Consider the following 13437-nt stretch of genomic DNA (forward strand, 5'->3'; position numbering starts at 1 on the left):
ATGTCATCTAAAACCGATCATGCGCCTTTAGACGTGGTATAGCATAAGGGATTGTATCATTTATGAAAAACTCGCATGTTGGACAGGAACGCAGAGCCAAGTGTTTCTTCGAAATCACATTTCAGTGAAGTGATTTCCGGCTTGAAAAACCTCGTTGTCAAAATTACTACCCATCGCACTTATACCGCTTGTTGATGAACTATGTTTTCTTGGGTCCTTTTTTAGGAAACTGTTCGAATTTTTACAGATCCCCTATAGTGTTTGTTTTGTGTTTGTAAACGTGTCTATGGCTCTTCTGGCGGCTATGTATTACTGGTTCCCGCAGGCCTACTTGCTTTTTGTAATATATACCATGAAATAAAGAAAGTCGTAGTTTCGCCCGAAAGGCGACGCATGGATTACGATAGCAAATTAGTAGAGAGCTATAAGAAGTAAGGGCAGTAGGTTTATCGACTATATAAACTAAATGAAGAAGCACGGCTTCAAGTGCGCACAGTTAAACACGAACGCATCTCACTCGATGACCGCGGTAACTCGCTGGCAAACCGCTGGAGTCCGAAAGCGCGGCAGCCGCAGCGAGCGAACCGACCTTCGTGCTGCGTCGAACTTCAACGCGAACTAAGCGTTGAAGATGAGGCCCTCGTGACCGCGCACATTATCCACATCGCCGACCGCTTTCAAGATCGCTTCTATGCCCGCGCTGCCGCGCCGTAGGATCAGCCGCCGTAGAACACCCCCTCCCTCGCCTCCATGTCCCTCCCCTTTCTCAGATAATTAGTGCGACGGAGGACGGCGCGCTTTCTTGCCGCGTTCCTCCTTTGCGCACACGGTATTGAGCCGCGGTCGTCGTCGGACCCTCGCAAGTTTCCACTCGCATATACAGCACACGGCGCTCGGCAATGATGTTATCGTGCTTGGACTTTATGTGGAACACCACGGTGACGGCGACGGCGGTGACAGAAATACAGCTGGAGTGTCCATACAAATCGCTGTCGCAATAAAAATGCAAATGCACTGTGGTTGTGCTATAGTGGCAGAGTTCCGCTTCAGAGCCGTGGGGCTTGTGGCTCGAACACGCGTAAATATACGACTATTTTTCTAACTTTATTTTTATGTCCGAGGCTTCCAGTACAACTTTGGCTATCCCTATAGCTAGCTCAGAACTGCTTAGGGCAAGTATAGTTGCGATATCGACAAGGGGGTGGGCCTGCCTATCAAAAAGACAATAAAAAATTATGCAGAAAGAGCACGCCGCTTAATTCTTGAGAAGAAAACAGATATATCTGAACATACAGAACACTTAACTACATGGTTAGTAACTAACTGTGTCTCGCACGCATCTAACGCTGCACACCGCATGTCTATTTCCAGAAGGATTTGCAATGACGTCGATCGAGCGCCGGCGCCAACAACGAGATCATTAATTAAGCGAGTTGGTGATTCATCAGGCACAACAGCGCGAGCAGACGGCGACACTAAAGGGGAGGCGATGTTGTGGTCTATTGGTGCTTCTGTTAGTTTCCTTGCAGGGCCACCCCGGTGGTTTGTTTGCGTGCTTCGTTTTATTTTCCAGTCGGTTGTGCACGGGCTTCGAAGCGTGCATGAAAAATGTAGCACCGAGAACTGCAAAGCGCCGCGAATGTACAAGCAGTAATTTCAACGAAGATTTTGGCACCACTCATCCGAAAGATACATCTTTACCATCTCTGCGTAAAATGATAACAGCAAGAAAAAAAGAGAGAAAGAGAAAGGGCAGATTCCCCGCCCTGTGGGAATCGATCTTATGCGAAGCATCTTGCAGATAGCTAGCTACCTAGCATTTCTTGGTGTTCCGCAAAGTGACACCAGGCGGGTCAACGTGTTCGCGTGAATGCAGTAGTTATGCGTGTGGGTTGCGAGAGCACGTGCCAATGACGAGATAAGCACGACGATGGTCACGTTGAGGATGATTGTATGGTGGGAATGGCATGATCTATACATGGACCGGTCGTTCGACGCCAGCTTACGACATGGCAATTGTTCGTCTGTACATGAGTAGTGGACGAGCGTAAATGAGAGAAAGCCTTCTAAGCACACGTATCTATGGCTATGTTATCTCCAGAATAGTGGCTAGCCGGGCTTGTTGGTACGGACACTTACGTTAGCAAACAGCGCAATACTCCTCTGCCTCTGCTTCTCAGCCTATATATTCTGCGCTCGCACAATAAATGTCAGCGCATGTCAAAAGTCAGCGCATGCGTTGTGTGCCCCTTTTTCTGTGTCCCGTTTTTGCGCTGTTTGCTAGAGTACCTGAGTACCTGTTATTTATGTAAAACGACGATGGAATCTGTACTCCAGCGAATAATGTTAAGACAGTATTAACTTGGGCGATCATGAAGATGGTACAACGTCGCACAATTTCTACATAGCGCGCTACGCGGAAAGCACTCAAGAAACTCAGTCAGTCCCAGAGATCATCATCATCATCATCAGGATGGCTACGCCCACTGCAGGGCAAAGGCCTCTCCAATACTTCTCCATCTACCCCGGTCAAGTGCTAATTGTGGCCATGTTGTCCCTGCGAACTTCTTAATCTCATCCGTCCACCTAACTTTCTGCCACCCCCTGCTACGCTTCCCTTCTCTTGGAATCCAGTCCGTAACCCTTAAGGACCATCGGTTATCTTCCCTCCTCATAACATGCCCTGTCCATGCTCATTTCCTTTTCTGGGTTTCCACTAGGATGTCATTAACTAGCGTTTGTTCCCTCACCCAATCTGCTCTCTTCTTATCCTCCCCTAACGTAACACCCATCATACTTGTTTCCGTAACCCAGAGATGGAGCAGTCCAAAGGTCAAACTACAAGTACACGCCTACGCATGCGCAGACGGTGCGGGACAGATCGTACGCGTCGAAGCGCAGCGCGAGCACAGATATCTGCTCCAGACCGATATCGGGCTCTGAGAGGGAGAAACGAAAAAGGGAAGGTAGGGATATTAACCAAGGACGTGCCCAGTTGGCTACTCTACACTTGGGGAGGGGAAAATAGATAAGGAGAGAAAAGAAAAATAATAGACATTCACGGTCAGTCGAAGAGGAATCTCCACTGTCACAACCGTTCATATAATTCAGCATCCTTCACGAAGTGCAGAAGGGCTTTTGCAGCCGTTTGCATGCAAGCATACATAGGCCATGGTCCAAGAATCTTCGGAGGTTGCTCTATTATCTACCAGCTTGAATTCAGCTTACAGAGTAGGTCGTTGAGCGTCAAAGGATGTCCAGTGACACAAAAGGTGCTTCTGAGTCTCATAGCACCCGCACAAGTTACACGACGTACTGTTGTCCATCCCTATCAGAAATGAATAGGTATTGGTAAATGTGATGCCCAGCCACATGCGACAATCAGGTTTTGGCTGCCTCGTGTTTCCGTGTGCCTGGCTACGCAACTGTGCCCTGATACAATATTCACTCAGACACAGATTTATGTCATGTGAAGATGTGACTTTTCTTTACTTTGTGCGCTGATTTAACGGTTCAGAAATGAAACAAAGGCGTTTAGCGATACCTCAGCATCTTGAAGCACTATCAGTAACAAAGTACGAGACAATGCCCGTCAGAACATCTATCAGTGAGCCAAGTCAGTGTGCGCTGGCGCGCGTCTCCAGATGCAAACTGCCATTCCTCGCGAGGTGCGGCAAACGCAAGACGCGACGGTGGCAGCTTTCGCGCGCTGCTAATTAAGCGTAGCTGTCACACGGAAAGAGGAAGTGGCACGGCGCGCATGCGCCAAGCATTTCAAACAGTTTACTGACTTTGGAACGAGAGACGTATGCGTGGGATCGCAGCACGCATATCCGCCAACCTTAGACAGGGTGGCGGATATTTATATACGTACGTTTTGTTACATAAGGCAATAAAGAAAAAAAAATACTCAGCTTAGTGCTCACAGCACTGAGCCGCTATGTTCGACGGCAAAGGTTCGATTCCACCGCCGGTCAAACATTATTTTATCTTTATGAAAGCGAGGCAAGACAGCAACCAAGCTACCTACAGCAAAGTGCCAAGAATGAGGCAATAAATACTTCGCGTTACAGGAAAAAGTTGCTGAATGGACGATTGCCTGTGCAATCTGCTCTTCTTCTGCAGTGCAAGTCTACAGCGGTTTCGAACGTACTTGAGGCTACGTCTTCTGCAGGTGCAATTTGGGCGGTTTAGGAGAAGAAAAATCAAAATTTCTGAGCTAAGATGAAATCTATTCTGCTTTCACTTCCACTGTTAAACTTGAGGAAAGATGGTACAGACAGCTGCGCTCTTTCTCTGCTCTCTTTGCTTGGCAAAGTCCACGGCGACAGCAGCTGAAACAATACTTTTCTAGACGTGCAATTTCGGAAGGTCCGAAGCAAGACCATAACCATATTTAACAACGAAGCATTTCTGCTGTCGGTCCTGCTATATGTAGCATCAGAGTGGTAAAAAAAGATTAAAATAACTGATATAAACGCTGCCAAAAGCGTTCGCTCTCTCCATGCCATTGCGTTCGAAGTGCTCCCTACAGAGAAAGAACTGTAATCGAAGGAGACGAAGCAGGCTTGATGCCGACAAAGGGCATGTGAGCGTATTTATGTCTGTATTTTCTGTGGCGCGCCGTCTACATTACACGCGAGAACTTCGCTCTTCTCACGCGAAGCCGTTCGCACACGTACATGCACACTCCTTCCCGACGAAACGCGAGGTGCTCTACGGTGTGACCCAACAGCTGGAGCTATACCGAATGACGCGCAGCTCGAGAATCAATGGCCCGATGCGGTGTAAGCCTCCATTATATAGGCGTCGCAGCGCCATGTACTATACCATAAAGAAAGAAAACGAAAACATATGGCTGGTTGCGAAGCATTCAGCATTCTGCAAGAATGCGCGCGCATCTGGGCCTCCGTATAGAATCTCAGGAGTCGGTAGGCTTGAGCAAAATCTTTACAGCTCTTTGTTTTACTCAAGTCTTGTGTGCTGTGACGCAGGCTATAAGAACCGACGGGCTGTGTCTCGTAAACAGTGCGAACGAAAAAGTAGCGACAAATTTCAGAAATATTTCAGTCATGCATGGGTCTCTGTTCGAGGTTCAAGCACTCACGAATGCAACTCAGTGTTGTAAGACACTCACCAGTATGCGTGAATAATAGCGTGAACGATACATCATAACGCGAAAAGGATGTGTAGGGAAAGATCACAAGAACGAGAGAATAAAATTCCACAGTATGGTACGCACACGCGTGCACAAGCGGGCATCATCCAGTCTGTCACAGGTGGTCGCGTGACTTCGTGAACCTCAAGAAGCACTGCAGAGCTTTCGTGGCCTACCGCGTCGTTGAAGCATGAGGCCATGGTCCCATGATTGACTGTTCTGTAAAGGGCATGTAATCTAATTTCATCAAACGAGTCCCAAAGACATGCCTCTGCCCTTGCTACGATGGACAACTACACAACAGGTGCTTTAGAGAGAGAGAGAGATGAAGAGGAAAGCAGGGAGGTTAACCAGATGTCAGTCTCCGGTTTGCTACCCTACACTGGGAATGGGAGATAGGGTTTAGAAAGACGACAAAGAGGAAAACGCAAAAAAAAACACGCACACATGGTGACACACAGACATAAAAGGCGTTGCAGTTAAATACGTTCGCGAAGGCCGGTAGATCGCAGAAAGCGCAATAGCGCTTGCACGGCCTTCGTTTGCGACGTTAGGTCCCTTCGGTGGTGTAGAATTCTTTTTTCCGATAGCGGTTGGTCGTCCAGTTGGTCAACTTCGTAGCGAAGGCATTCCCTCTGTGGACTGTACAGCGGGCAAGCGCACAAAATATGTTCAATTGATTCTTCATGTTGAGTTTTAGTGTCACTATTGGATCTATCCGCCATTCCCATTAAGAATGAACAGGCGTTAGTAAAAGCGATACATATTCTCCAGTGATAGAGTGAAAAATCTTCACGCTGAATAAGACCAGATAAGAGATTTTATTTCAAATATGGATCGACTTCGTGTAGGTGCCAGATAGAGAACTCTGGTAATTTTCCTTTCTTTCACAGCGGCCCCTTAGCGTTCTTGCTAGTAGAGTAGAGTCCTCCACTACAGCGTGCCTCATAATCAAAGAATGGTTTTGGCACGTAAACCCCATAACTTCATTTTAACGCGCTGTTGACGTTGTGTGCAGAAACATCGCGACTCCCTGATAATGCATAAAGAGTGTTCTATTTTGTCTAGAGTATCATTTGTGTACACGTCATGAGATGATGGTGGTCATGAACATCGTTATCATGATCATTATTTCAATAATTACATTTATCTTCTGATGGCCTCATTTGCAAGCACCCGAATTTTCATTGCAGCGCCTGTTCTTGAGAATAGAATGGAGTCTCCCAAGCCCTCCTCATGTGCAGATCGTGCTGCTGCGTCGGCATGTTCATTGCCGATTATGCCACCAGGGCTTGGAATCCACTCTAACGTGATGTCGTGTCCTTCCTCGACGGGGTGGTGAAGCAGCAGTCTGATTTCTAGAACTAGTTGTTCGTGGTGTCCTCGGAGTAAGGCAGAAACCAAAAAATGAACAGCAGCCTTGAAGTCACTGAACACGCTCTGTTTCTTGGGTAGTTCATCAGAAATTACACGAAGTGCACAACGAATAGCAGCAAGCTCCGCGGCAGTCGATGTAGTCTGGTGAGATAGTTGAATTTTTATGGTGGAGGGTTTTGCAGGAAAGATCACTGATCCTGCATACCCATTCAACGTGGTTGAAGCGTCAGTATATAAATGATGATGCTCGTTGTATGTCTCATATAGCAAAAGCAGTGAAAGCTGCCTAAGTGCTGGAGACGAGAGTTGGGCTTTTGCTCGTATTCCTGGTACCATTAGTCGAACCTTTGCTTGAGCTAAGCACCATAGGGGAAACGGAGGGAGAAGTAGATTTTAATGAACCGAAAGGAGGAGAGGTCGGCCTGGAGAGCGTGTCTCTAGCCTGCTACTCCTCACTGGGGAAAGGGGTAGTGGGAAATACAAGGAAAGGTAGGTGGCGGGTGATTATGTTATAGTACAATGAGATACTATGTACACGTTGTCCAATATGCGGGTGCGCACTGAAGACGCATAAACGTAAGGGTAATCTTGTCCATACAAAAAGTAATATTGTCCCAAAAAGTTATTGCGCAAGCACATTTCGTACTGACTGCACGTCTCACAGCTTCTAAAGGCGATCGTCTTGACCAGTCTCACTTAAAAAGTCAAAAAGTGATTTTGGCACGTTGGGCACAGTGAACACTCCTCCACGCGCCCAAAAGCTTTTCTTCTGAAAAGGGGCGGGAGTCCAAGCTGTCAACTATTGATTTGAGTGTTCTTCGTTCGGCCGCATATTGAGGGCACACACAAAGTACGTGAGCTATTGTCTCGAGAGTGTGACAGACGCTACATTCAGGGTCCCGCGCTTGTCCAATCTTGTGAAGGTATCGGTGGGTGTATGCCACACCCAGCTGTAATCGATGAATGAGTGTTTCCTGGCTTCTCCGCAACCGAAGTGGAAGCCGGAATTGTAATCCAGCGTAATTTTCGCTGGAGCTGTATAACCTGATGGAAGGTATGCACGATAGGGCAGGACTGTTTCACAAAAGGAAGCACGTGGTCGGTCCTCTGGCAGTGAGGCTAGATGATGGACAGGGGCTCGAGCAAGGTGTCTTACGTGTGCTCCGAGCACCTCCATTACTATATGGGTCTTGGCTGGGAAATGACAATTGTTTCAGCTGTTGACGAGCACCAGGGCAATCCAAGACACACTCTAAGTGCCTGGGCCTGGACGCTTTCGAGTGTACGGATATTACGACTGCAGGTGTTGGTCAGCACAGGCAAGCTGTATCGCAAATACCCAAGAAAGAGCGTCCTGTATAGTTGCATCATGGCATGTACTGACCTACCCCAGATTTTTCCTCCAAGTAACTTAAACACATTATAAATATCCACCAATAGCTTGTTTAGGTAGGCCACATGAGGACTCCAGCATAGCTCACGATCAATAATTACGCCACATAAGGTATGCTTTGACAATCCATAGAGACATTGTATGATCTCATTGGCTTTCGGCTAAACGCGACCAATGCGCACTTTTCTGGCGAGATCTTGAGGCCTTGTTCATTTAAGTACGTCGATGTTGACATCGCAGCTTTTTGAAACCTGGCGCGTACTTGCGGCCGTGTCACACCAGATTCCCAGACGCAGATGTCGTCGGCATACACTGATATTTTAACTGTGTTCGGAAGTCATTCCACGAGACCAATGAGTACAAAGTTGAAAAGCGTGGCACTGAAGACACCGCCTTGTGGAACTCCATGGTGCGTATAATATTGCGAGTTTGGGCCAGCTTCAGCGTTAACAAATAGAGTCCGCCTATGTAAATAACTGCGTGTCCAACGATATAATGGACCACACAGGCTCACCGATTCCAATGCTTCAAGTATGGCGTCATGAAGAACGTTGTCGTAGGTTCCCTTTATATTTAAGAACAATGCAACAAATAATCCCTTACACGTCTTTTGGTGTTGAACGTAGGTTACCAGATCGATTACATTGTCGAAAGAAGATCGGTGACGTCGAAAGCCAGCCATAGCATCTGGGTAGATTTCGCTATGTTCGAGATTCCACTCAAGTCTGGCGAGTATCCATTCGCTCCATTACCTTCCCAACGCAACTTGCCAGCGCAATTGGTCGGCGTGAGGCTTTATATTTGGGATAGCGGTTTGCAGGGATCTAGCGACGCATAAAATTTCGACCTATAGGGTGCCATAAAACTCTCCAAGGTCTGCGCCGTTCCCAATTTCGTGACGCAGGAAAACAAACGCTGACGCACGTGCCGTTTGAAGGGCGCGCGTCGCCGAGACTCCGTCGAGCGCTGTAAATAAGCACTCCTGGCACCTACGTGTGCCGCTGTAGCGGCGGCGTAATAACGAAGCCCGCGCCGAGCAAGGAGAGCGCGAGGCCACGTGCTACTGGCGCGGGTCCGTGGTGCCTCGATCGATTTTGGCGGCGAAGCGGGCGAGGAGGTGCGCGACGCGCACTTTCCACACGAGTATGAAACAAATGTGAGTGAATTTCGTTTGCGGGGTTTACGTGTCAAACCCACGATTTGATTATGAGGCACGCCGGAGGGAGGGATTCCGGATTAATTTTGACCACCAGGGCATCTTTAACGGGCACGGGACACGAGTGACAGTGACAAGAACTTTATTAGAGTGTCCTGAGGAACTTGATTAGGGGGCAACCGAAGGCTCCCCGATCAAGTTGGTGGCTCCACCCACGACGGGACAGGGAGATGGTGACTCTCCGCGACGTCGCGGGCCCTCTGGACGGCCTGTAGTTGGCTTGTGAAATCCGAGCTCTTCAGCAAGGCGTCCTACTTGGACTCGTTATGAAAGTCGGAGCCCGCGTTGTACGGGCACAGCCAGAGCATGTGGTCGAAGGAGCAGCACGCGTGACCGCATTTGGAGCACGATTGCGGAAAGTTCGGGTCTATCCAACTAAGCGCTCTCGGGGTGAGGTACGATCTCGTCTGTAAAAGCCTGAAAGTAACAGCCTGAGCCCTGTTCAGTTTCGGACTGGGGGGAGGGAATTTTCTCCTGCTGTGTCTGTAATATGACGTAATTTCGTGAAAGGTTGTAAATTTATCTTTGAAGGGGCAATCCTGCGGGAGAGCCGGACTGCTAGCTCTGGCGCGGTTCATGAATTCACGCGCCAGGCAGTTGGCCCACTCGTTAGGGTTGCAACCCGCTCGGTTAGTTGCATCGTCCATGTGTGCCGGGAACCATGCTATGGTGATATGTCCTGCAGTTTCTTCTCGCGTATTAATACGAAAGCATCTGTTAACGATGTCGGCTGCGTGTTTACAAACTAGAGCGGACGAGAAAGCCCTGACCGCCGTGCGCGAGTCGGAGAAAATGGACGCCGGACCTTTTGCGGCTTGAAGAGCCAAGGCTATCGCGGTTTCCTCCGCCTCGTTCGCGTGTTTGGCGTAGATTGATGCGGCGCTGATAAGCGTTCCGCGCGCGTCAACGACCGTGATTGCAAACTTGTCTTCGCTGCCATATTTGGCGGCGTCATCTGCCCCGTAAGGATCTATTCGTCGAAGGATGGCTCTAGCCCGCGCTCTTCTGCGACCTTCGTTATATATTGGGTGGATGTTCCTCGGCACGGGCTCGATCTGTTGAGCGGTGCCTGTATAGGGAGTTGACCAGCTTCATCAAGAATTTTAACGCGACAGCGTTAAGGAGCTCGTGTCGCAGAAAAGCCGGTGTCGGCGGCGTCGGTGTCGGCGTCGGCGGCGTTGGCCGTGAGCGATAAATCTCAGCAGGCCCTTCATGAATAAAAAACAACTTGCAAAATGGGCTGGGTGGGAATCAAACCAGGGTCTCCGGAGTGTGAGACGGAGGCGCTACCACTGAGCCACGAGTTTTTTTTTTTCTTTATTGCCGGTTATTGGCCCGGATAAAAAATACACTTTCACAAATAATCAAAAGGCACACTCACAATATGTTGAAAACAACCGCAGAACTTGTGCGGCTGCACTTGTGCTAAAATTCCCTTATCGCCAATAATAATTCCACTCGTGGCAACCACTCTGGGATGCACTCCAGCAACTTTTGTTCCTCTAGAAAGTTCCGTATGCTTTCTTTGAAATACTGGCGAGCCGCTCTTGCATCGAGATCGGCATGCCTTACCGCAAGTCTACATTTCCAAATGCTATGCAGGGCCATAAGCATGATCACATCGAATGGGGTACCATCATCACTTTCTATTGGCAAGTAGCGAATCCCATACGCATCTAGGGGGAAATCCTTTCCATGCTTCAAAGCGGTACAAACGCGCCTCTAGTGAATGCGGTGTTGCCTTAGAAACGAGCTCTTCTAAGGCTCAGGCGTGCGTCGCTTGCTCAGGCGCACATTTCGTTGCCGCGCCGAACGCTGCGTTGCTCGACGCTCACCGCGTCCGATGCGGGGCGCGTAGTCGCTGCGCCGAAGCCCATTGTCTTACATCCCTTGGCGGGTCGACGGGAACGCTGTCGCATTCCACTCTTGAAGGCGAAGCTTAAGCGTCCTCCAGTTTTTGATTCCCGGCGTGGTTGACGAAAGCCTGGAGATCTGTGCAATAAACTGTGCTTCAATTAATTCGTCTGTGGTATTGTGAATTCCGAGTTCAAGTAGTTTTAATGTGCTAGCGGATTGTGGAATACCGAGTATTCTTTTGACGCCGGACCTGATGAGTGTGTCGAGTTTGTTCTTTTCAATTTTGCTCCACTTGAGGTACGGTGCCGTGTAAGTAATGTGACTGATAAAGAAAGCTTGGAAGACCCTGAGTAGGTTGTCCTCCTTGAGTCCCTCCCTTTTGCTTGCGATTCTAGTTATGAGTCTTAGTGTGTTTTTCGCCTGCGCGCTCAGCTTGTTTAGAGCATCTGCATTACAGCCTTTGGCGTTGATTAGAAGTCCTAAAATTTTGATGGAGTTCACCCTCGGAATGGGGTGCCCTTCTCGTGTTGTAATTTCGACTGGCAGCGTTTCCAGAGGCTCGAGGTTCCTAACGCCCTGCCTCGACTGTCTGTAGAGGAGGAGTTCGGATTTGGTCGGTGACAGCTTGAGACCCGTGCTTGTAAGAAATTCTTCCGTTACATCTAAGGCTGCCTGGAGAGATTGCTCTAGATCGGCCAAAGATCCCCCCGGGGACCAGATTGTGATATCGTCTGCATAGATTGCATGGCCTATTTTTGGAAGTGCAGCCAGCTTTTCAGAGAGTTTATGCATGGCGATATTAAAGAGTAGCGGGGATAGGACCGAGCCCTGAGGGGTTCCGCAGTTGCCCAGTTCGTACGGACCACCCGAGATCGTGCCCAGTCGAAGGAACGCTTTCCTTTCCGATAGGAACGAGAGAGTGAAATTAAAGAATTTCCGCCCTAGGTTGAGATGGGAAATTTCGTTCAAGATGTGTTTGTGAGCCACCTTGTCAAAGGCCTTAGCGAGGTCGAGTGCAATGATACCTCGTACGTCCCGCGTCTCGTTATCGAATATAGATCTTTTCAGGAGGAGCATTGCGTCCTGTGTGGAGAGTCCCTTTCTAAAACCTATTAGATTATGCCTAAACAGTTCGTGGTTTTCGACGTGTTCGACGATTCGATTGTGTATTGCATGTTCTGCCACTTTGCAAATGCACGATGTTAGAGAGATGGGACGCAGGTTATTTATGTGCGGGGGTTTCCCCGGTTTGGGGATGAGCACCACTTTGGCGGTGCGCCATTCCGACGGGACCTGCCCCGAGCTCCACACCTCGTTTATCTCTGCCGTTAGGATTTCGATGGCCTTGTCGTCCAGGTTCCGGAGGAGCTTGTTGGTGACCCCGTCTGGCCCTGGGGCCGATCTTCCATTTAGGTTGAAGAGTACGTCTATGATTTCTGGAACCGTAAAAGGTTCGTCTAATTCTGGCCTGTCCAGCCCCGTGTAAGCCGCTCTCGCGCTTATGCCTTGCGAATCTCCTTCCTTGACGGGTAGGTAAGTTCGCGCCAGGTCGTTGACAATTACATCGTTTGTGAGGCCCGAGGTGACCTGCTTATGTATGAGCCTATCGACGGCGAGATTTAGCGCATTCCGGGACTGTTTATCGTTTAGGAGGCTTTTAAGCAGATTCCACTTACTACCTCTTCTCATGCGACCGTCCGTTTCGTTGCACGTTTCGTCCCACTGTTGCAGGGCCAGTTGCTTGGCACGAGCGTTTTTTTTTTTTTTGCATTGCACCCGCCATCGCAAGACGGCCGCCGCGGCCGGGATTCGATCCCACGACCTTGTGCTTAGCACCGCAACACCTCAGCCGCTGGGCCACCGCGGCGGGAGGCAGTGAATGAAAAGCAATTACGCGAGCGGCCTTCGGTGCGCGAGTGTGCCACTGCGTATACTGTGCTTTACTTCTGGTGACGCGGTCAAAAATATGCGACGCTGCCCGCGAACGTATGCCTTTAATAAGTTAAAATTAACCTAAATTATGAGGTTTTACGTGCCAAAACCACTTTCTGATTATGAGGCACGCCGTAGTGGAGGACTTCGGAAATTTCGACCATCTGGGGTTCTTTAACGTGCACCTAAATCTAAGTACATGGGTGTTTTTCGCATTTCGCCTCTATCGAAATGCTGCCGCCGTGGCCGGGATTCGATCCCGCGACCTCGTGCTCTTTCATATGTTGTAGGCGTGCAATGCTAGAGGGCGTATTTGCCAATTAAACAGGATACAACACCGCAACTCGCACTACGAAATCAGTGCGAAAGTATTTGGTAATTGGTGAAAAGAAGAAAAAAGGCAGAAAGAAATAGATATTCTGGAATTTTACGTGCCAAACCACGATGTGATTATGAGGCGCACCATAGTGCGGAACTCCGGAATAATTTTGGCCATCTGGGGCA

General features: G+C 49.0%; 1 protein-coding gene across 1 annotated transcript in view; it reads left to right on the top strand.

The window, feature by feature from the left end:
- The first annotated feature begins 7658 nt into the window (after positions 1-7658).
- The window catches only part of LOC135902503 (uncharacterized), a 64926-nt gene continuing 59147 nt past the window's right edge, over positions 7659-13437 (top strand). The window contains exon 1 of the mRNA XM_070536434.1: positions 7659-7854. Within this exon, the coding sequence (XP_070392535.1) occupies positions 7659-7854 (196 nt within the window). The remainder of the gene's footprint in view (positions 7855-13437) is intronic.

The sequence above is a fragment of the Dermacentor albipictus genome, chromosome 3 (assembly GCF_038994185.2).
Source record: "Dermacentor albipictus isolate Rhodes 1998 colony chromosome 3, USDA_Dalb.pri_finalv2, whole genome shotgun sequence".
Taxonomy (NCBI): Eukaryota; Metazoa; Arthropoda; class Arachnida; order Ixodida; family Ixodidae; genus Dermacentor; species Dermacentor albipictus.